Source organism: Vombatus ursinus, unplaced genomic scaffold, assembly GCF_900497805.2.
Source record: "Vombatus ursinus unplaced genomic scaffold, bare-nosed wombat genome assembly UNPS02014820.1, whole genome shotgun sequence".
Classification (NCBI taxonomy): Eukaryota; Metazoa; Chordata; class Mammalia; order Diprotodontia; family Vombatidae; genus Vombatus; species Vombatus ursinus.
Window position 1 is genome coordinate 19386524 of NW_020954598.1, and position 23336 is coordinate 19409859.

At 43.8% G+C, this 23336-nt stretch overlaps 1 protein-coding gene across 1 annotated transcript in view; it reads left to right on the forward strand.

The window, feature by feature from the left end:
* Positions 1–7510: 7510 nt before the first annotated feature.
* Positions 7511–23336, forward strand: part of LOC114024011 (inter-alpha-trypsin inhibitor heavy chain H4-like) — a 34611-nt gene continuing 18785 nt past the window's right edge. Inside the window, exons 1-9 of the mRNA XM_027836829.1 lie at positions 7511–7591; positions 8344–8504; positions 16815–16919; positions 17126–17288; positions 17503–17613; positions 18159–18287; positions 19051–19167; positions 19411–19579; positions 20169–20294. Coding sequence (XP_027692630.1) covers positions 7511–7591; positions 8344–8504; positions 16815–16919; positions 17126–17288; positions 17503–17613; positions 18159–18287; positions 19051–19167; positions 19411–19579; positions 20169–20294 — 1162 coding nt within the window. The remainder of the gene's footprint in view (positions 7592–8343; positions 8505–16814; positions 16920–17125; positions 17289–17502; positions 17614–18158; positions 18288–19050; positions 19168–19410; positions 19580–20168; positions 20295–23336) is intronic.

A 23336-nucleotide genomic window follows, 5' to 3' on the forward strand; every position in this document is an offset into this window, starting at 1 on the left:
GGCTGACTGTTCACGGGAAACACACTGGTGGGGTCTTGCAAGCTGGAGTAGTAGAAGTAGCCATCTACTACTCTAGGCTTATCCTTAGAACCTCAGGTAGCAGCTATCCGGGGACCCAATCTATCAGGACAAATTTATGTACAAATAGGGGAGAAGGGTTATTACAATAACACGGACAGTTTGGCTATGCCTGGCTCATCTGTCACTTTTTGGTCAGTTGATTGATTTTTAAAGCTTTAATCACCAGAGGTTGCTACTCACCAGTTGCCTGATCCCATGCAGTAATCAGTATCAAATGATCTCAAACACTTATTCCCACATGTTATATGCAGATGGCACTTTTCTGGGGAGAGGGTGTTGTGTTTCCAATCTCTGTGTACCAGATACTTGGTTTCCTCTTTTACCCTTTTTGGATAGCATGAATTTTTGTTTTAAGTGATAAAGCATTTATTAAAGATTTACTATATGCCAAGCACTGTGATAAGCCTAGGCTACAAAAACAAAAGGTAAAACAGTCCCAGCCTTCAAGGAGCTTGCAAAATATATAGGGAAGTGGTTGTTGTAGAGGGGTACTTTTTTTTTTTTGATGAGGCAGTGGGGTTAAGTGACTTGCCCAGGGTCACACAGCTAGTGAGTGTTATATGTCTGAGGTTGGATTTGAACTCAGATCCTCCTGACTCCAGGGCTGGTGCTCTATCCGCTGTACCATCTCGCTGCCCTGGGAGGGATACTTTGATTCAGAAAGTTGGTGAGTGGAGCCATGAGAGAGTAGATTGATGCCCCCTTTCCAGGTGTAATAGCAGTATTGATTTGATTATAATGGCACATCTGAAAAGGGGGAATATGGATGTGTAATGGCAAGGCAGCTGGTGAGAACATGACTAGAGTAAAGTAAAACCTTGCTGGGGCATGGCTGGAATAATGGCCTTTGCAGATGCTCATGAATCAGGGACCCTAGGATTGGAGTTCTGAAGATGAAAGAATTAAGTCCTCATGGCATGGTTTCTGGTTCTGGCAGTGAGGCAGCTGACTGGCATAGAATTATCATGTCTCAGATGAAATAAAAAAAGCAGGGAGACAAGATCTCAAGATCTCAGACAAGGCAACAGTAACCACAGGTGTGGTTAAAAAGGAAACTACGTCATGCTTAAATGAAAAAAAAAACATCCATACTTACTATCTATGCACAGAAAAACATAGCATGTAGTATTTGAAGATAAAAATAAAAATATGTGGAAAAACTATAATAATTCATTCCTTTGCAAGCCAGACAAATCTAAGAAAAGTATAAGAAAGAAGTTAGGGATTTAAGCATAATTTTAGAAAAGATAGATGTGACATGATAGATCTTTTGTCAATGAATGAGAATCAAAAGGAGTATGCCTATTTATCAGCTTTGTGTGGTACTTTTATAAGAACTGACTATTTCTAGGGCATAAAAACTCAAACAAGTACAGAAAAGTAGAAATATTAAACATCCTTACTGACCACAACGCAATAAAATTACAATCATTGAAGAATCTTTTATGTAAGGAGGCAAATGCAAATGGAAACTAAATAATATAATCCCAAATAATATGTGGGTCAAAGAACAAATCATAGAACCAGTAAAATCAAAGAAAATGACAACAATGAGACAGCATATCAAAATTTTGAGGATGCAGCCAAAGCAATTATTTGTGAAATTTTAACTTCTAAATACCAGCAAGGGTTGGCTTATTAGTCTAAGGGCTTATCAAAGGTAGGTCTATCAAATTAGACTTTTGGCTCAATCACCATTTTTGTTTGTTTTTGTTTTTTTGTTTTAGGCAAGTGGGGTTAAGTGACTTGCCCAGGGTCACACAGCTAGTAAGTGTCAAGTGTTTGGTCTGAGGCCGGATTTGAACTCAGGTCCTCCTGACTTCAGGGCCACTGCTCTATCCACTGCATCATCTAGCTGCCCCTCAATCACCATTTTTACTCCAGGAAAATGCCTCCCCTCATCCTATTCCTGTTGCATAAAATAAAAATTATTCAAAATATGTGTGTGCAATTATTTAATTATACTATTAGAAATGAATTAAAAAAACAAATTTTGCTGTTGTTCAGTTATGTCAGACATGTTTGACTCTTTGTGACACCATTTGGGGTTTTCTTGGCAAAGATGCTGGAGTAGCTTGCCATTTCCTTCTCTAGCTCATTTTACAGATGAGGAACTGAGGCAAACAGGATTAAGTGATTTGCCCAGGGCCTCACAGCTAATAAATGTCTGAGGCAGGATTTGAATTGAGATAGATGAGTCTTCCTGGTTCCAAGCCCAGTGTTCTATCCATTGTGCCAAAAAACCCAAAAATAAATACAAACAAATAAAAACATTAAAACAACCAGAATAGATTGAAAGCCATGGATCTTTCTTAGATCAGGCAGCCAAAAGTTTTCTTTCTCTATACAGACATCAAAACCTAAGAATTAATCAACAAATATATATTAAACACCTACTATGTGCCAGACAGTGTGTTAGATGTTAGGGATAAAGATATTAAGAATGAAACAATCCCTACTTTCAATGAGCTTATATTCTAATGGAAGAGGTAACAATTAGTTATATATAAAAATATGACTTTATATAAATACAAAGTTAACGAATACATAAACACACAGTAATTAAATACAGTATACTAAGGGCGGGGTGGCAGCTAGGTGACGCACTGGACAGAGCATTGGACCTTGGAATCAGGAAGATTCCTATTCTGAGTTCAAATCTGGCCTCGGACACTTACTAGCTGAGTGAGCCTGGGCACGCCGCTTAACCCTGTTTGCCTCAGCTTCCTCATCTGTAAAGTGAGCTGGAGAAGGAAATGGCAAACTGCTCCAGTTATCTTTGCCAAGAAAACCCCAAATGGGATCATGGAGAGTTGTACATGACTGAAACAATTAAACAACACTACGGATGGGAAGGCATAAGCAGTTAGGGGATCGAGAAAGGTTTTGTGCAGAAAATGGTGCCTGAGCTGCATCTTAAAGGACAAGAGGTTCTTTTGAGATATATATTTGAGATAGGTAAGGAGGCAGGGCATTTCATGTATGGGAGACAGTCAGTAAAAAAGCACAGAGATGAGAGATGGGACTCAAAAGAACACAGTTCTGGTGCTTAGATTTATCTCTCCCACCCCCAAGTAGAGAGGGAAATGTGTTAGCCACTGCTGGAATCCCAAGACCAAACTAAGATGATGAAGATAATGGCTTGACCCCACCATACTGCTAATCTTCCTCACCAGATTTTGACCTTTCTGCTCCTGCTCTATTTGCTGCTACGACCCTTGACCAGTCTGCTCTGACTGTGCCTCTCACTCCTCGTTTACCCCTGTTTCTATCCCTCACTTGCCTCTGGGGCTGGTTCATGCCCAAAGCATATAATCTCTTTCCCTTACCAACTCTCCTGGGGTCCTCTGCACCTCCAACCCCAATCTCCTGCTTTCAAGGCCTCACCCCTTTGGGACATGTCAAGGAGGTGCAGGGAAAAGTAGGGAGAGATGTATGTGTGCCTACTATGTACCTCAATGTTAGAAGGATTATGGGAAGACAGGTACATTAATGCGTTGTTGGTGAAGCTATAGATCAATATAACCATTTTGGAAAGCAATTTGGAATTACACGAATAAAAATTAGTAAAATGTCCATTTGCTTGCCCTGGAGAATCCACTACTAGCCTTGTACCCCAAGGAAGTCATTGATTTCCATGCTGGGGGAAAATTTGGTGATTATAAAAAAACAAAATATATCAATAAAATTTATTTTAAAAAATCAGTTCAGCAAAACTAATGTATCAACCAATTGTTAAAAAAGGATAAGGAGGAGTGCACCCCCACCTCCAGCCCTGTGGACTGTAGATTGTGGTGTTTTCAGGAGATGGCTAGGTTTCCTTGAGCACTAGAACATGGAAGCAATGTGAAAAGAGATCTAGGATGAAGGGGATTTTCATAATCGTACAGTGCAGTGAAAAGGGAGGCCAGAGAAGGTTAGAGACTGGGGAGGACAACGGAGATGAGATTGTAGGAGAGATAACCAGAGAAAGATGGTTTCATCTAGGCAGAAAGTGGTCTGAATCATTGGGACTAGAGAAGCAAGATGAGGTGAAGGAAAGAAGCATTTATACAGTGCCTACTATATGTCAGGCATTGTCTTAAGTACTTTACAAATATAATCTCTCAAATACAGACTCAAGAAGAAAAATTTGCTAACCTAGTCATAGGACATTGGCTGTACCAAGAATAGAGAGGCGAAATCTACCACATAGTTCTAATTAGAATGTTGACTAAATATCTGCAGATCCTGACTCACAAGTGGGGGCAGGGAGTGAATGGGGAGGGGAGGGTAGGACTATTTGTTTTGACAGGAAACAGCTACATATCATAATCATTGACAAATATTTATTGAATGTTTATTCAGTAGGGGAGAGGTGTGAGATACCCTCTTTGAATTACAAGAGTTTACTGAGAGATGGAGAGGGATGAGGGTGAAGCTGAATTTATCTTTCCACTTTTCTGGCACTAATCCTCAATGTCCCCTGTAATGAGGGTCTATGAGGCTGGCAGAGGATAGTGTGTGTGTGTGTGTGTGTGTGTATAATGGGGCAATACACCCTGGTAGGAAGGCAGACCTGAGAGGGCAGGACAGTCATAGGATTCTAGTAGGTGGCAGGTCAAACCTGGGAAAGGAAGTGGCTAAATAAGTTGTGGAACACGATTGTAACGGAATATTATTGTGCTGTAAGAAATGACAAGCACGATAGTTTCAGAAAATCCTGGAAAGACTTACGCAAACTGACACAAAGTGTACTGAGCAGAACCAGGAGAACATTATGCACAGTAACAGCAATAGTGTACAATGGTTAACTGTGAATGACTTGGCAATTCTCAACAATATAACGATCCAAGACAATTCCAAAGGATTTAGGATTAAAAATACTATCCACCTTCAGAGAAAGACCAATGGAGTCTAAATGCAGACCGAAGCATACTTTTAAAAAACTTTATTTTTCTTTTTTTTTTGTTTTCTTTTGCAACATGGCTAATATGGGAATATGTTTTGCGTGACTATACATGTATAATCTATATCAAAGTGTTTACTTTCTCAAGGAAGGGGGAAGGAGGGAAGGAGAGAATTTGGAGCTATTCTTATCATCATTTTCTAGAGGAGGAAACTGAGGCAAACAGAAGTGAAATCACTTGCCCAGGATCACAAAGCTAGGAAGTATCTGAGGTCAGATATGAACCCAGGTCTTCCTGACTGTAAGCCCAGTACTCTATCCATTGTGCAAACAAACATAGCAGTACGGTATTCAATAAACCCAAAGCCCCCAGCTACTAGGGTAAGTATTCACTATTTGACTAAAATTCCAGGGAAAACTGGAAAGTAGTCTAACAGATATCAGGCTTAGACTACCTTCTCATATCATATCATATGGGGTATGCCAACATAGACTCTAAAGGGATAAATGGCCTGGATATAAAAGGTCACATCATAAACAAATTAGAGGAATAAGTCTGGGCACCCCTGCCTTCATCTCCTCCCCTTTGTTTAGGCTATTCCAGGGGTCTGGACTGTTGATTCTTTCCCAATTCAGTTATTGGATTCTTCCTGTCTTCTAAAATTCAACTCAAATGCCATCTTTTCCAAGAAGCCTTCTCGGATCCCTACCACCTGTAAGCTCTTTTCTCTCAGGCTTCATAAGTATTTTTGTTTGTGTCTCTCTGGTGTACTTATTTTCTTATATAAGATATATATGTGACCATGTAAGATATATACGTCCACAAGGGTTGTCTAAATGTGTAGACATAAAGCTTGTGGGACTTATGAATAGATACATCTTTTTCATCTGGCCTACCTCTTCTCAAGGAAGATGGTGGTTTCCACCTTGAGGGAAGCAGGAGAAGGACCTTGGCTGGGCACTTGGTCCTTCCCTCACCTCTCTCCAAGATGGGTGCCAGAGTAGAATTGTATATATCTGCTCCCCCCTGTTAAATATTGCTGGTCTAGGGGTACAAGTAAGGCTCAGAACTAAAGTGCTTTCACTGGTTGCTTGTCCTCAGCTCACACTTGTCAGCTGTATTCACCAAATACCAGTTACACAAAAGACCATAACAAATAACAAATAGGAAATATATAACCCGTAACTGGGAGGGCAGTAGTGCCCTTAATAGTGGTAAGGAAATTAGGAAGAGGAGAGGAGCCAGGGAGTAAAGATAATGGGTTCTGTTTTGGACATGTTGAATTGAAGATGTCTATGGGTCCTCCATTTGACACTTCCAATAAGCAGCCGGTGATACAAGACTGGAAATAAAGAGAGATGTTAAGTATGTCTGAGAATCCTCTGAATAGAAATAATAATTGAATTCACAGGAGCTGAAGGGATCATCAAAGATGGATAGTGTGGAAGGAGAAGGGGACCAAGGATGCTTGAGGGACAGCCAGCCGTTTAGTGGGCATGACTTGGAAGAAGATCTAGAAAAGGAAACTGAAAAGGAGCTTAGGTGGAAGAAGAACCAGAAGAGTACAGTGTCACGGAAACCTGGAGAGAAGCGAGTATTCAAGAAAAGAGGCTGGTCAACAGGATCAAAGGCTACAGGGAAGGCAAGGATCATGAGGACTGAGAAAAGGCCATTAGTTTTGGCACTTCAGAAAGAGCAGTCCCTACTGATGAGGTCAGGAACCGTACTGCAGAGGGTTTAGGAGAGAGTAACAGGCAGCGATTTCCAAGAGGAAACAGAGGCACCAAACATGGAAAGCTTTCTCCAGTGGTTTAGCCACAAAGGGAGGTAGAGATACAGAACGACAGCTACTGGAAATCTTCAGATAAAATGAGGGTTTTTTAAGGATTGAGGAGGAAGCTAGCATGTTTGTAGGAAGCAGAGAAGGAGCCAGTAGACAGAGAAACATTGAAGTTTAGTGAACTATGTAGTCTTAGGGGATGCAGAACCACTGAGAATCTTGAACCTAGAGAACTTTCCCTGTGAACTAACCCTGTGAGTTAGAAAGTGGCTTCTGGTGTTATGAATATTTTTGAACAGAAGTGAATTGAATTGACTTTGATACTACTCTTATCTTAATTTTTATTGAATACCTGGCTTCTTATTCCCTTTATCACCTTCCCCTCTCCCTCATTGTTACCCAACCCAAGTACCGGAGCTAAGAAAGTTGTATTGAGTGGAGCCAGGAAGGGGAGCTCTCTGGGTGAGATAGTCTGACCCTATGGGGGCAAAGAGAGGCTACGCTAGATTTTCCACTGAGTGTGTGTAGGGGGGAAGAGGGGGGAGGTATTTCCCAATAGATCAAAGGCCCTCTGGGAGTTGGATTTTGGCAGTTTATCCTGAGCTGTTGGCTGCATTTGGCCAGTAAATACACATTATCTTGGGACCAGCTTCCTGGAATCTATAAGAGCAGGGGGTGGGAGAGGAGCCAGGGGAGAACTGGGAGAGAGGTGAGTTACTGATTCTAAATTCTGGCCCCTCCCTATCCCTGCATAGTCAAAATGGAGCCCGCAGCACATGCACTGCTACTCCCCATTCTCCTTCTTCTTCTGGCCTCCCTCAGCCCCATCATTGCCCAAGAGGTACCTATATGTGCTCATGAACATGTATGACTATATGTTTGTGAGAGGGTGCATGTACAAATGTGTGAATGTATGCATTCATGGGCATATGTGAATATAAGACAGCATGAGTGTGTTTTAGGGGACTTGGGGGAAAATGTCATGGACCTAGATATCTGATAATGAGTGTATTCCAGATATTGGGGGTAGTGCTAAATATCCCAGGAGGTTAGTGGGTTGTCTTTACCTGTCTACCTCTGCAGAAAGAATCAGAACAGAACTTCCACAGAATTTGGTAGGTGGGGGAGGTCAGTCTATGCACAGGGAAAAGCTTTGGCATGAGCCCTGGACACGTGACTTGGGCCTAGCTTTCTTATGGAGAGAATTGCAATCCATTAGGGCAGAGGAAGGAAAAGTTCTGAAGGTTTCACCCCCAAAACACTCCTGTCTTTCACCCCGTGTGCTGCCATTAGCCCTTGGTGAGAGATTAGAATAAAATATCATTCTCCCTATCTTCAAGAGGTCCAGAGAAGTTTGACAATTTTCCCAGAGTCACCCAGATCTAGATTCCTACTGTATCCCAGATTTCTATGCCAAAATATGTTCCTGACTTCCCATTCCTAGACTTTAAAACTATATCACATCTGTACTTTGCCACCTGATGCCCAGAGTGTACAATGGGACTTGGGAACAGGTTAGTCAGGGTTAGTGGGAGGAGGGAACTATCAAATATTCTCCAATTTTGTTTCCTTATAATGGCAATCCCATTCTAGGATGGCATTGATCTCTACAGTCTCACTGTGGACTCCAAGGTCACATTGCGCTTTGCCCACACCACCATCACCAGCCGTGTAGTCAATAAGGCAAAAGAGGCCCAAGAGGCTATCTTCCAGGTGGAGTTGCCCAGAAGAGCCTTCATCACTAACTTCTCCATGTAAGTACTGATCTTGGATTGACTACTCTCTCAAATTCCCCTCTTCTCCCTAACACCCCATCACCCCATACTCCAACCTCCTTTGCTCCATATTTCTTTCTATGAAAGGTGTAAGGAGCAATATTTATGGCCTAATGCATATACACCAATGTTCAGAGGAGGGATAATGAATAGAGTAAACTTGACATTTTAGTACAAAGAGATAGATATATATGACTTCATTTAACTGAAAGTGGCTTGGTAGAATAGAACTCATGAGTAGAGTATTGCATTGCAAAGCATACCTTGTTGAAAAGAGATGAATCTGAGAGTCTGCATCTGCATGAAAATTAGTGAAACCAGGGGAAAAAATCTTGGTGCAGAGTATTTGGATAAGAATAAAAGAAGAGATAAACAGAAGTGATGCTGCTGTGGAAATTGCTAGAGACTGCCTGGCCAGATAGAGGGTATAGATGATACTCCACTGATGGTAATTGCTTAGATTTGTATAGTACCTTATGGTTTACAAAGTGTTATCCATACACTCATTTATGCCTGTTCGATTTCATCTTGTTAGTCATCCCACAACTGTTTAAGGTATGTGTTGCAGATATTGGTATCCACATTTTACAGGTAATGAAACTGAGGCTCAAAGAGATTAAGTGATTGCCCAAGATCATCTTATAAGAAAGTGCACTGACTGATCTTGAACATAGATCTAATTCTAAGTAAAGTGCTTTTTCCTCTCCACGAGGCTTCCTCCAGATCACAAAACTGGTATAGAGGCAAGATAGAGCTGTAGTGAGGGATGCCAATTGTCTCTACATGGTCAAGATGTCTTTTTCTGCTAGAAGCAGACTCTAAGAAATTCTGCATTTGCCTGAAACTTTTAATCACCCTGTTCTGTTCAATATTTATAACAATGACTTGAATGAAGACACAGATGACATTTTGACACCTTTGTAGGTGGCAGACACCTGGGAGGGATAGCTAAATATGTTGGACAACAGAAGAATCAAGATTCAAAATGATCACTATGGCTTAGAAAAATAGGCTGAGACTAACAATATGAAATTTAGTGGGGATAAATGAATACTTTGAAACTTGAATTGAAAAAAATCAGCTATACAAAGGCAGGGTGAGGATTAAATGATAAAAATCATCTGAGATCCCAAGATCAACAGAAATTAACATAGTAGCCCAAAATGATGACCCAATATTCAGCTATATTAGGGGAAACATTGGTTCCATAATGAAGAAGAGGGCAATTCTGTCTTTTCCTCTGGTTAAATCACATCTGTAAAATTGTTTCTACTCCTGGGAACCACATTTTGGAAAGGACCTTGATAAGCAGAAACATATCCAGGGTACCCAGGATGGATGAAGAGGAGGAAGATGGGGGAGGGGGGATGTGGAAGAGGAAGGAGAAGAAGGAAAAGGAATCGGAGGAAAAGAAGGAAGAGGAGAAGGAAAAGGAAAGAGGAAGGGGAGAGAAGGGAAGGAAAGGGAAGGGAAGAGAAGAGAAGAGGAAACTCTTAGGCAGTAACCACATTAAAGTGACAAAGAAAATGAGCGGCCATCGAAAGATGCAGGAGAGGAGTGGCTAGAGAGGTGGGAGGCAAAGCATGGGAGTGTAATGTCTGTGGAAGGCAAGAAGGAGAAAGCATCTAGGAGATCATAAGATCATAGATTTAGAGCTGAAAAGGACCTTAGAGAAAATCTGGTCTTATCCCTTCATTTTACAGAATTTAAAACTGATGCCCAGAAGTTACGTGAGCTACGGCATTTGTGTGTGCGTGTGTGTGCGTGTGCACATGCATGTGCGTGTGTGTATTCATGCCTGTGTGTGTGTAAACCTATCCAGAACACAGGCTCTTCTCCTCCCTTTCCCCACCCCCACTTCCTGTTCTTTCTTCTGTCCTGGAGTTGGTTTCCAAACATTTTTTCGCAATGTTTGCAGTAGATAGAGAACTCCTGGTCCATTCTTCTCCACCTAACCAGAACTACAAGAGGAAAGAGGGGGATGAGGTGGAAAGGTGGACCTGAGATAAGTAACAAAAGGAAATGTGGGCAGGGTGGGAGGGCATTGTCAAAGGTCCTCTGGGGAAGGATGAAGAGGAGGGTTCAACTTCAAGACAGAATCTCCTCTGACCAGGATGGATTAAATGATGTCCCTGCTCAGGGGCAGAAGGATGGACTCAGTGATTTTTGGATGTCCCTTTAATGTTCCTCATTCCCTAGGTCCCATGGGGTGGGGAACCTGTGGTCTCAAGGCCACATGTGGCCTCGAGGCCACGAGTTCCTCACTCTTGCCTAGGATGAGGGCCTCTGATTCCATAGCTGAGTTGGAGTGGAGTTGGGGAATTAGGGAGAGGAGGGGGAGTTGTGTCAGGGACTTTACAGAACCTCAGCATTTCTCTAGGATGGGCAATGATTTAATCTGCTTATAATGAGACCAAAGTCTTGCCAGGACCTGACCTAGCAGAGATACTTAGCCTCGGGCTGGGCCACAATGGGCACACCAGGAACATGTGGCATAGAAGCTGGCTTGTATGTGGATCCTCCAACCAGATATCCTGTTGACCAAACCCCTCTCTTACCTTTGGTTTCAGAAACACCATTCTCTCATGGTTCACCTGCCTCTCTGCAGAGCTAGAAATAGATTATAGAAGGGTATTGAATCCCTCTCCATTTAAATGTATATACTTGGCAAAGTGTTTTACCGATGTTATTTCATTAGGCAGTTAAGTGACTTAATGAAAAGATTGCTGGACTTAGAGTCAGAAAGATCTGAGTTTAAATCCTGCCTCAGATATGTACTAGCTGTGTGACCCTCAGCAAGTCGTCTAACCTCATCTGGAAAAATGAGAGGGCTGAACTCAACGACTCCTAAGGTCCTTTCCAACTCTGCATCTGTGATTCTATGATCACAAGGTCTGGTCATGTCTCTTCTTGGCTTGTTTTGTCATCTAGGGTCATATAACCTCTCTGGGCTGAGGGCTTTTTCTCTTCTGAAACAAGAAATTAGGGAAATGTTTGTCTTGAGCTTACCCACAGCAGAGGTGCAGCTGGAAGGGGCCAGGATTTTCCCCTGGACCCTCCGCTCAACCTCCAGGGAGGCATAGATCGAGGCCTTAGAAAGGAATTTCAGCTAGAAGAAACCTTAGAGATTCTCTGACCCAACCTCTTCATTTTGTGGATGGGGAGACTGAGACTCAGATAAAGCAAAGAACTCGTATAAAGTCTTGGTGACAAGACTGGGATGACGTCCTACTCTCTTTACTCCTTTGCTCAACTTTGACCCCTAGTTAAATTATAACCTCAATTTAGGGGAGGGGGCAAGTCCAGACCTCTCCACACCTCATCCCTCATCCTTGTCTGGTTTTTAGAATTCTGCTTTTACTGTGTCTTAGACCCATCAAACCAATGGCCCTTTTGTATCTGTTTATATATTATTTGCATGCCAATAATTTACCAGGCATTCTCCTCTGTGGAAGTTGATTTTTTTCCCCTACAGAAGTGACCCAAAGACTTGGTTATTCTAGAAACTAGTCCATCCACTCCTTCATATTTGGTGGTAATTATAATTCATACCATATATATCTTATATATATAATGTATATATCATATATATATGTATCTATCTATATAAAATTTTTGCATGTTAGTCTCCCTTCTTTGAAAGTAAGGTCCTTGATGGCAGGGACCACATTTTTGCCTTTCTTTATATCCTAACATTTAGCATTGTACCTGGCACATTGCACACTCTTAGTGTTTGTTGACTAATACCAACATCCCCAAATTGGCATTTTATCTTCCCTCTCACTGACTTTGCACTAGCTGTACACCATGCATAGAATCTCTCCCACCTTTTTTCTACCTCTTAGAACCTCTAGCTTCCTTCCTCTCTCCCTTAGCCTCAATTAGATCTATTGTGTATCCAGAATTATTACATATAGTTGTAACTTGTTAGTGAACAATTGTTGTACAACCTGTGGTGCAGGCCATGGGTATGATCTTGCTAAGTATCCCAGGTCTCATGTGCCTCAGTAACAGTAGCAGTCCACACCAGCTCATATTCTGCCTTCTGTTGGGCAACAGAAGACAAGATGTCAATTTGCAATCAACCAGTGAGGAAGGAGAACATATATTTTACCCACCAGGTGGAGATGTACTTCTGCCATCAAAAGAGTAGTCTTATGGGGTCCAGTAAAAGTCTCTGAAATCTAGGCAGAAGCTTCTCTCCATGCACATAGACCAGTCACCCAACTCTGCAAACTGGTACTTTAAGTGGTTGGGTCAGAAAGAAAACCTGTTTTCTGAATTTAGACTACAGGATGATGAAATGTGGCTCCAAATTAATGAAACATTATAGGTCTAATACCCACTCCCACCCAGGCAAGAGGGGATAGTATTTTTTCTTTTCTAAGGGACAGATGCCTAATGAGAACATAACTCCTGATTAACTGAGAGACTGTGGAATGAGAGCCTGTGTACCTTCATAGGGGACTTAATTTAGTTAGTTAAAGAGACTTTGAATGGGTGGGGGAGGGAGAGGAAGAGGGTAAGAGAAAGAGATAGAGACAGAGATAGAGATAGAGAGACGAAGACAGAAATAAACCCCACATGGAGCCTCGTGTTGCCCTTATCCCATCTGCTACCCTCATTGTTAAGTCAGCTCCCAGAGCAAGGCTACATCACCCTCTCAGAGTTCTCAGGATAACCCAGGGAATTGGGTCATTCTTTCAAATGCTTTCTTTCAAATGGGAGCTTGAATTGCCATTCCATTATGTTCTCCCCAATATAAATACTAATTGCAGTTAATAAATCCCCCATATCATTGTTTGACCCAGCGATTGGTGCCCCACTATCATTTAGCCAATTAACACCAATTAGTTTTTACAAAAATACATTTATTAAGAAGATAGAGGAACAGAACTACAAAATATCCCCCCCAAACCAGGGGCACAGTTTCCCTGTTCCACTTCAGTTCCCTGGGGAGAATGGACCCACACTTAAGATGGCTACCTCAGAACATTTACAGTTCCCCTATGAAGGCAGCATAGCTGGTGGAAGATGTTTAAGTCCTTTCCTTGTTTGCGGAAGTCAATAACGTGGTATCAATCTATTGCTGAGCTTGGTCAAGCAGGACCTCAAAGCTTACCAGTCTCAGCTGCCTCAAAAATCTGACTTGGAGATCCTGGACCCCTGGTATTGACCTGACTTCGGGTGGGGGGCAGGGAAACCTGCAGCCTCGAGGCCACTTGGCAGGGTCATGGGTTTAAGGCTCCGTGTCAGCCTGGGTGTACTAGATAAGACACTGGCACTCTCCCCACCTGGAGGCTTACCGTATTTATTATCTTTTCCCTCTAAGGCAACCAGGGAGAAAAAAACAAGGTAGAATCATTGAAACTTTTTGTAAGCATGCTCAGTTTCAGCTCAGAAAAGCCTTTTCTCCACAATGGAATTAGTGAATAGTAGTCAACGACTAACTGGGCATACTCTGACATGGAGAGCCAGCCCCTCCATTCCATGTAATCACACACTTCCAAAACCAAATATTAGTCTATACTCCCAGGACTAGACCCTCACTGATCCATCCTCCATTACCAATGAAAATCTATGGATCACCACCCCACCAGATCTGAGAATTTTCCCAACTCAATTTTAACCCTCTCTTTTTTAAATATACAAGCGAGTAACTTTTCGTGGCCACATAGTTTATTAGGCATGGCAAAAGTTGGAAAGGTAGCTGATAAGTGTTCCATGCTCAGACTACCACATCCAGTTATCTCCCAATCCCTCCTGCCACAACTGCAGGTCGTGAAAGGTGAATAAAGGAAGAGAGGTATTGCATGAGAGTGTGTGTGTGTGTGTGTGTGTGCGTGTGCGCACACGATCCCTAGACCCTAAGCCTAGATGCACCTTAGAACTTACACAACAAGGCAAAGGTGATGAACAGAGGTGTGTCTGTCTTCCCTCCCCTAGCTTACTGATCCTCTGTGTTCCAGTCCTCTGCAATCTGGATTTTGCCTCAACAGCAATGATCCCTGAAATCTTAATCAGTAGCTTGCATCTCTGCTCCAGGTTTGGAACTCAGCTCTATCTACACCAGATACTGCATAGCCTGTGATTCTGGCAATCCAAGGAGCCTGATTCCTAAGGCTCTACCACATGTCAGGCAGTCTCTCTAGAATGGGGAGATTGTTGGTAATCTTAGGGAAATAGAGAAGTCTCTTACACCCCAGTTCCATTCACCCACTTGATAGCCAAATTAGCTTTTGACAAAGAAATATTTACTTGAAAGGTACAGTAAGAACAAACTTACAAAAAAATTCCCCCCAACCTGAGAGCTACCATCCCACATCACCTCAGTCTCTGGGTTTGACTCAGTTTGTATATAGTATCATCTCAATGAGTCCCAAGTCCAAAGCCCTCCCTGGGCTCTAGTCCTAACACCCTGGCTCCTCAGGTCTCCTTGAGAGGCTCCTCCCTTCCTGGCATGGCAGCAACATCCAGCCTGGGATCCTTCCTCCGAGATCGCCATGGCTCTAGTCGGGGTACTTCATCACCTTTGTCTAGAACTAACCAAACAGACCAAAACCCCAAGCCCAATTCTTAAGGTTACAGGGCCTAAAGAGAGAGGAAAGTGAACCATCTTCCCATATAGCTCAGTGCATGATGCCTATCATATGGTTGAACAGGACCTTCACATCCTGGATGCAGCTGGAAAGACTGCAAGACTCTTCCACTTTGACAATTTTAAAGATACAGCCCGTTCTGGAGCCTGTTCATTGCAAACCAATGAAAAGAGGCTGCTCCCATCCATTTCCTCCCATCCAGTGGTAGAAGAATGCAAAATGTCTTCTCTGAGAAACAGATCCCTACTATCTCCCACATGGGTGCTGCTATCTTAGGTGATTTGGGTATATGCAGCAAAACCCTTATATAGTTTCTCCATTAGCAACCGCCTACTGAACTGGATGTCTCCTGGGCATCTCAAACTCAAATGTTCAAAACTGAACTCATTGTCACTTCCCTAGAACCCATTCCTCTTTTCAACTACCCGATTTCCACTGAAGGCATTGCCAACCTTCTACCCAGTCCCCCAGGTTGACAAACTCTGAGTGATCCTTAACTCTGCCCTCTCCCACCATTGCCATATCCCATGTTATGTCCTATCAGTTGTCAGATCTTACTCATTCTACCTCCATGACATCTCTCTAATTGAAATCACAATGAATCTTCATTCAGCTTTCCTTTCAAACAGCTACTACTTTTTTTTTCAAGATCTCATCCCCTCTGGTCTGGACTGGTATGGTAACTTCCAATCGATTTCCCTGCTTCTAATCCCTTCTCTCTTCCATCTGTCTTCTACACAGCTACATGGGTGCGTTGGAGTAATTATCACCAGGCATGTGAGCAAAGGCACTAAGATGGGCAAGGACAAGGTGAGATTAGGGAATAGTGAATTTATTTTGGCTACAGCTGCACAGATATGTGGGAGCCAGAGTATGGAGGACCTTGAATAACAAGAATGGAAGTTTTTACTTTATTAAGTCAGCAAGAGGGAGCCACTAAAAGTTTCCTGAGACAAGGACACATTAGGAAGATTAGTCAATGAGCATGTGTATGATGGGTTGGGATGGGCAAGACTGGAGGCAGGAAAACCAGTTAGGAGGCTCAATCAATAAGCATTTATTAAGCATGCCCTATGTGCTAAATACTGGAGTTACAAAGATAAAATTGAAACAGTCTTTGAGGAGTTTACATTCTATCAGGGAAAGAAACACATAGATATAGAAGTTAAATGTATTACAAAGTAAATACAAAAATTTCAGGGAGGGACCAGTTACTGGGGAGGTCAGGAAGGGCTTCATGTAGGAAGAGGCATTTGAGCCAGGCATTGAAGGGATCTAAGATTTGCCTCTAAGAGTCAAAGGTTGGGTAGGAGTACATTCTAGACATGGGGCATGCTGAGAGGCAGAATGTTGCATATACGCAAGAGCACAAAAGCAAATGGACCAGTCTGACTGAAACAGAGTTTTGTGAGGAGGAGCCTGGAGGTGAAATCTATACCCAGATGGTGGAGGATTTTAAATGACAAATAGAGGAATTTGTATTGGAACCATTCAGAACAAGGAAGGACAATCTAGAATAGTTAGGTTGCATCATGTACATTAAGTAATATGACAGGTCACTTTCTCCCTCCTCCTCTGTCCCTCCAGCCTTCTTCCCTCAGCATCCCTGAGGGAACTCCTTCCCCAATGCCCCCAGCTCTTGCTCCTTCCCTGAGGCCTCTCTATGCCCCCCTTCTCTCTCCCTCCTCAGGATCATTGATGGTGTGACATACCCAGGGGAGATCAAGGAGAAGGCAGCTGCCCAGGAGAAGTACAGCTCAGCTGTAGCCAGGGGTCAGAGTGCTGGAATCATCAGGTAAGGGTCTGTGGCAGGGTTTGGGCTGGGGCAATCAGGGGATCAGAAAGTCCCACACAGCCAACCCCCTGCCTGAAAGCACCTCCTGCCCTGCCTGTCTAGACCGTGGCCATGGTCTCGGCCCCTACAGAACCGAGCTCTGCCCAGGCTCCCCCTGCCCACCCCGTCCATTCCCAGTGGCCCTAAGGAGCCCACCTCCCACCCAGGGCCACAGGGAGGAATCTGGAGAAGTTCCAGGTGTCTGTCAATGTGGCCCCAACTGCCAAGGTCACCTTTGAGCTGGTCTATGAGGAGCTGTTGAAGAGGCAGCTGGGGAAATATGAGCTGATTCTGAAGGTCCGGCCCCAACAGCTGGTCAAACACCTGCAGGTAATAAGCCCTAAGACTCTGGGAAGGCTGCCCTGATTCACTCATTCTGCCCCCCACCCCACCAGACAGAAGTCTGTTTCTCTCCCCTCATCCCCAGCTCCCAGCAGGGGCTCCCTGGGACCACAGGCTCTTCCTCCTCAGATCAGGGTTCCCTGAGCAAGCTCACTCCCTCCTCCAGACTTCTTCTCATGCCTTATCCCCCTCCATCTCACAGATAGATGTCCACATCTTTGAGCCTCAGGGCATCAGCTCCTTGGAGACTGAGAGCACCTTTATGACCAAGAACCTGGCAGACGCCCTCACCACGACACAGAACGAGACCAAGGTCAGATGCTGAGACGTGGGGGAAGAGAGTGGAACAGTCTGGAACATAACCCAGTCCTCACCCCATCTGATTTCCAGAGGCTTAGGGTGTCTCAGACTCATACAGATAGGGAAACTGAGGTCAAGAGGGGAGGGGACTTGCCCTAGAACCTAGTTGTTCATTCCCTAATTCCAGTGCCCCTTCTCTGAGCTCAGCCCTAGGGTGGGGGGAGGAATCTCTGATCCCCAAATGTAATGGCCACAAGTCATAACAGGGACAGGAGAAACTGAGGTAGAGTGAGATGGGGATTGGGCAGGTTCCTGGGATTACCAGGTTGTCAAGCCCCAGGGAAGGACCACCCAGCAAGTAGAGTCAGTCCAGCTTTTCCATTGGCTCTTGGCTAAGGCCAGGCCTAGAGAGGGAAGAAGGGGGTCCCAGTGGAAAAGATTATCCACCATGTAGCCCATGCTCTCTCTCAGCTTGCCCAGCTCTTGGGCCACTGGAAGGGCTTGTGACTCCTTCTGGCTTCTCAGGCAAGTTCTCAGCACCAGCTTCTTCTCCTCCAGGCTCACATAGTGTTCAAGCCATCTCTGGCCCAGCAGCAGAAGGAGCCCGGGAAGCTGGACACGATTCTGGATGGTAACTTTATTGTCCGTTATGATGTGAACAGAGCCACTGCTGCTGGGGACATCCAGGTGAGTGCTGCAGGGGCTTGGCCATGAGAATGATGGGCTCTGGGAACCCTGTGGGAAAGAGGCAGCTTCCAAGCCCTTCCCAACCTTTGATTCTAGCAGCGCCAAAGACCTTTGGGGAGCCAATCCATCCAAGGTGCTGAGCTCTGTACCAAGTAACATTGTGGGGGAGACATAGGATGTGCAGGCCAGGACCCCGCCCTGAAGGAGTTCACAGCCTGAGACAGAACAGCTATAACTTAGTGTGCACTTCCATTTTATTTATGGACATTGCTTGCTGTGTGTCTCTAAGGAAATTCTCTCCTCTTCCTGGCTCTTAGTTTTTTCTTCTGAGCAAGGAACAGTTGCACTAGATGACCCCATAGGCACTTCACCTCACTGATGTGAATCAACATGGTGATCTGTTAAATGGTGATACTAGCCCTCCTATGACCTGCCTCAGAGGAACTATCTTTTTAAACATTCATATATCATAGGTACGTGAGCTGTTAAGATTGTCAGGATAATCCTGAGAGATCAGGGAAGGCTTTGTTCAGTTGATTGGCCTTGGGTAAGATTTAAAGAGGAGCTGGGAGGATGTTCCTGGTCTGAGAAGGAGGGAAGGATTCAAAGAGATGGTAACTTACTAAGCTAAAAGACCCCCATGTTTCATCAGAGTGAGGAAGGATGGAGACAACAAGCTTGATCCCCAACCTACTCTTGGCAAAGGTGGTAAGATGGGCTACGGGAGGTACAGCTCTGACCCACGGTTGTCCCCACATTGCAGATTGAGAACGGATACTTCGTGCATCACTTTGCCCCAACAGAGCTGTCTGCACTGCCTAAGAATGTGGTCTTTGTCATTGACAAGAGTGGGTCCATGTGTGGTAGGAAGATTAAACAGGTAAATGGGCCACTTCAGACAAGGGAGGACTCATGTTCGCCACAAGCCATTCCTTTGTCCCTCTGTCCCTCTGATACACCTTCTCTATCAGCCTCAGGCCCAGAGATGACCCCACCACTGCCGCCATGTGGCAGAGAATGGCCTAGGTGGGAAGAGAACCATATCCTCTAGGCTCAAATTCCTATTCCCTAAGCATTCTGCCCCATCTCTCCTTCCTGCTTTCTGAGTCTCCTTTCCTCTTAGACTCAGGAAGCCCTGGTAAAGATCCTGAGTGATCTCAAGCCAGAGGACCAGTTTGACTTGGTTACCTTCAGCGGGCAAGTGACCCAGTGGAAACCAGCACTGCTTCAGGCCTTAACTGAGCATGTGGAGGAAGCCAAGAAATTTGCACACAGTATCCAGGCACATGGATGTGAGTAAAGAATCAGGGCTCCAGAGGGTGGGCAATATGGCAGACCTCATGTCTCCTAGCCTGGCTGCTTAGCTGAAGGTTTGGGAGGAATCTAATCAGGGAGACCCACTGAACTGCTATGGAGAAGAAAGTTGGCATTTCCTTGACCTCATTCCTAGCTGCCCCCTGGCCCTATTTCCCAACCTCATTAACCCAATAGGACAATCAATTACTTTATGATCTATCCCCTTCCCTAAACTCTCCCAGCTCCTCCCCCGCTCTGTTGGCCCCAGCGTAAATCACTGCCTCGAACTAGGATGGCCAATCTGAATAGATTCCAAATATTCATTTCAAGTTATTCTCTGTTCATTGAAGAAAGCCCTTGACCAGGTCCTGCATAATGATCAAACTATTCTCCTCTAACCTGGTCTGGTCTCTTGGCCACCCTCCCTTTCCAACTTATCTCTCAGCTTCCAGCCTCTATCACTATCTGCTGTGCTTCTGCTCCTGGACAAGCCTCTATCCCTCTCTTCCTCCCAGGCCTCCCACCATCCACCTGTCTCAGTTGGTACCAAAGTTGAGGCAGGTGTGAGCAGATTTTTCTCCCCAGCAACCAATATCAATGAGGCCGTCCTTCTGGCTGTGAAAATGCTGGATGAGAGCAACAGGAAGGAGCAGCTGCCATCAGGGAGTGTCTCCATGGTCATCCTGCTTACGGATGGGGATCCTACTGAAGGTGAGGTGGGGGCAGGGAGGGTTCTTCCTGCTTGGGCATCAACTTCCTGGGGGGTTCCTTAACAGTCTATGTGTCCTGGGAGCTCTTGTTCTGGGGACCCTTTCCCAAAGTAAGAGAGTAGAAATTAAGGGGAGACAGAGGAGAAGATCCTGGCCCTACCCACAGAATGCACACAGTCTAGGAGAGACAGAGAGAATTAGAACTAGCAAGGAATTCCCAATTTGAGTGAAGAGATGAGCTACACATACATGAGCTACACATACATGAGCTACACATACATGAGCTACACATACATGAGCTACACATACATGAGCTACACATACATGAGATACACGTGGGAATAAAGAAGAAGACGAAACAAGACAGATAGAGGGCTCTTGTCCCTAAGCTCTTTAGGAGACCTGATGAGAGGTGGAAAAGTTAGAGAAGGTCTCAGGCAGTGTGCTTCAGAGAGGGCGTGTCAGAAAGGTCAGCTGTCTGGAAGTCGAGTCTTTGGCTCTAACCCCATCATGCCACTAATTCTCCAGATGACCTTGGATGAGACAGGACGAGAGCTCTGGGCCTTAGCTTTGCCATCTTCACCATGAGGGAATCATGCTCCTTCAAGGTTTGGGTGGGGGAGGTGGGGGAAGGGCCTTATGGAGGAGATTCCTGTTCAGATGAAGGTAGAATCATCCAAGTAGGGTAGAAAGAGGACTGGCTGTAAAGTTATAACACCTGGCTTCCAATCACTTTCAATCCCACCTTTGACACTACCTGTGTGATTTGTGGCCAGCCCCTCTGCCTACAAAAGCCTTAGCTTTCACATATGTGAAAAATGAGAGACTTGAACTAGATGACCCCTAATGTCTCCTTCATCTCTTGTTCTACCACCATCCTTCTCCCTCCTCACCCCATCCTCAGCATGAAAAAGTCTTTATTTATTAGATTTAGGAAACTCAACTATTGTCTATAAGAAATCAAAGGCTAGGATTAGGGCTCTGTGTTAAAGTATTCCATGAAGCTGCATATTTGAGGTACAAAGAAAATCAAGCTTGAAATGCATAGGGTTTGATTTAGCACGGAAGGTTTTCCTCACGGTGGCATCACTTGCTTTCATTAAACATCTGCATTTCTCCTGAATTTGTGTTTGCGTGTCAAATTTCCTATTCAGCTCTAGTCTTTTCATCAGAAATGCTTAAAAGTCCTTTGTTACCATAAATACCCATTGTTTTCCTTATAGGATTATACCCATCTTTGCAAAGTTCATTATTCTTAGGTATAAACCTAAATCTTTTGCCTTTTGAAAATTTAGATTACAAGATATCCTCTCATTTAAGGGAAAAGCTGAGAAGTCTTGTATGATCCTTTTTGTGTTTCCTTGGTGCTTGAACTGGTTCTTTTTGCATGTTTGCAGTATGTTCTTTGATGTAGGAGTTCTAGCTTTTGGCTGTGCTATTACTGGAACTTTTTATTTTGGGGTTTCTTTTTTTAATTAATTAACTTATTTTTAGTTTTCAACATTCACTTCCACAATATTTTGAGTTCCAAATTTTCTCCCCATCTCATCCCTCCCCCCACCCCAAAATGGCATGGCATGCATTCTGAAAACCCCTTCCCTTAATCTGCCCTCCCTTCTATTTCTGCCCCCCCCTTCTCTTATTCCCTTCCCCTTCAATTTTCCTATAGGGCAGGATAGATTTCTGTACCCCATTGCTTATATATCTTATAACTTTGGGTCCCAAATTTTCTCCCTTCCTCCCTCCCCACTTACCGTCTTTGAGAAGGTAAGCAATTTGATACAGGTTACACATGTGCAGTCATGCAAAACACTTCCGTAGTGGTCATGCTGTGGAAAACTAACTATATTTCCCTTCATACTATCCCAACCTGTATTTATTCTATTCTCTCTTTTGCCCTTATTTCTCCTTAGATGTGTTTGCTTCTGATTACCTCCTCCCCCAATCTGCCCTCCCCTCTATCATCCCCCTGCTCTCTTGTCCCCTTCCCCCCTATTTTCCTGTAGGGTAAGATAGATTTCCATACCCAATTGAGTGTGTATGTTATTCCCTCCTTAAGCCAAATCCAATGAGAATAAGATTCACTCATTCCCTCTCACCTTCCTCCCAGTTTCCCCTCCACTGTAAAAGCCTTTTCTTATCTGTTTTATGTGAGATAATTTTTTTCTTCTTCTATTTTTTGTTTTCTTTTTTTTTATTTTTAGTTTTCAACATTTACTTCCACAAGATTTTGAGTTCCGAATTTTCACTCCATCTCACCCCTCCGCCCACCCCAAGATGGCATGTATTCTGAATACCCCTTCCCCTAGTCTGCTTTCCCTGCTATCTCTCCCCCCCCTTCCCCTTCTGTTTTCCTGTAGGGCAGGATAGACTTCTGTACCCCATTTCCTGTATTTCTTATTTCCCAGTTGCATGTAAAAACATTTTTTTTAAACATGTGTTTTTAAAACTTTGGGTTCCAAATTTTCTCCCTTCCTCTCTCCCCATCCACCCTCATTGAAAAGGCAAGCTATACATGTGCAGTCATGCAAAACACTTCCATAGTAGACATGCTGTGAAAAACTAACTCTATTTCCCTTAATCCTATCCCGCCCCCCCATTCTATTCTTTCTTTTGACCCTGTCCCTCCTCAGAAGTATTTGCTTCTGATTACCCCCTTTCCCAATGGGCCCTCCTCTCTATCATTCCCCTACTCTCTTGTCCCCTTCCCCTCCTATTTTCCTGTAGGGTAAGACAGATTTTCATACTCAATTGAGTGTGTATGTTATTCCCTCCTTAAGTCAAATCCTATGAGAATAAGATTCACTTATTCCCTCTCATCTTCCCCTGTTTCCCCTCCACTGTAAGAGCCTTTTCTTTTCTGGTTTGTTTTTTTTTTTTTCAGATAATTTACCCCTTTCTACATTTCCCTTTCTCCTTCTCCAGTATAATCCTCTCTCACTCCTTAATTTTATTCTCCAGATATGACCCTTTCATCTTCAACTCACCCTGTGCCCTCTATCTATCTATCTATCTATCTATCTATCTATCTATCTATCTATCT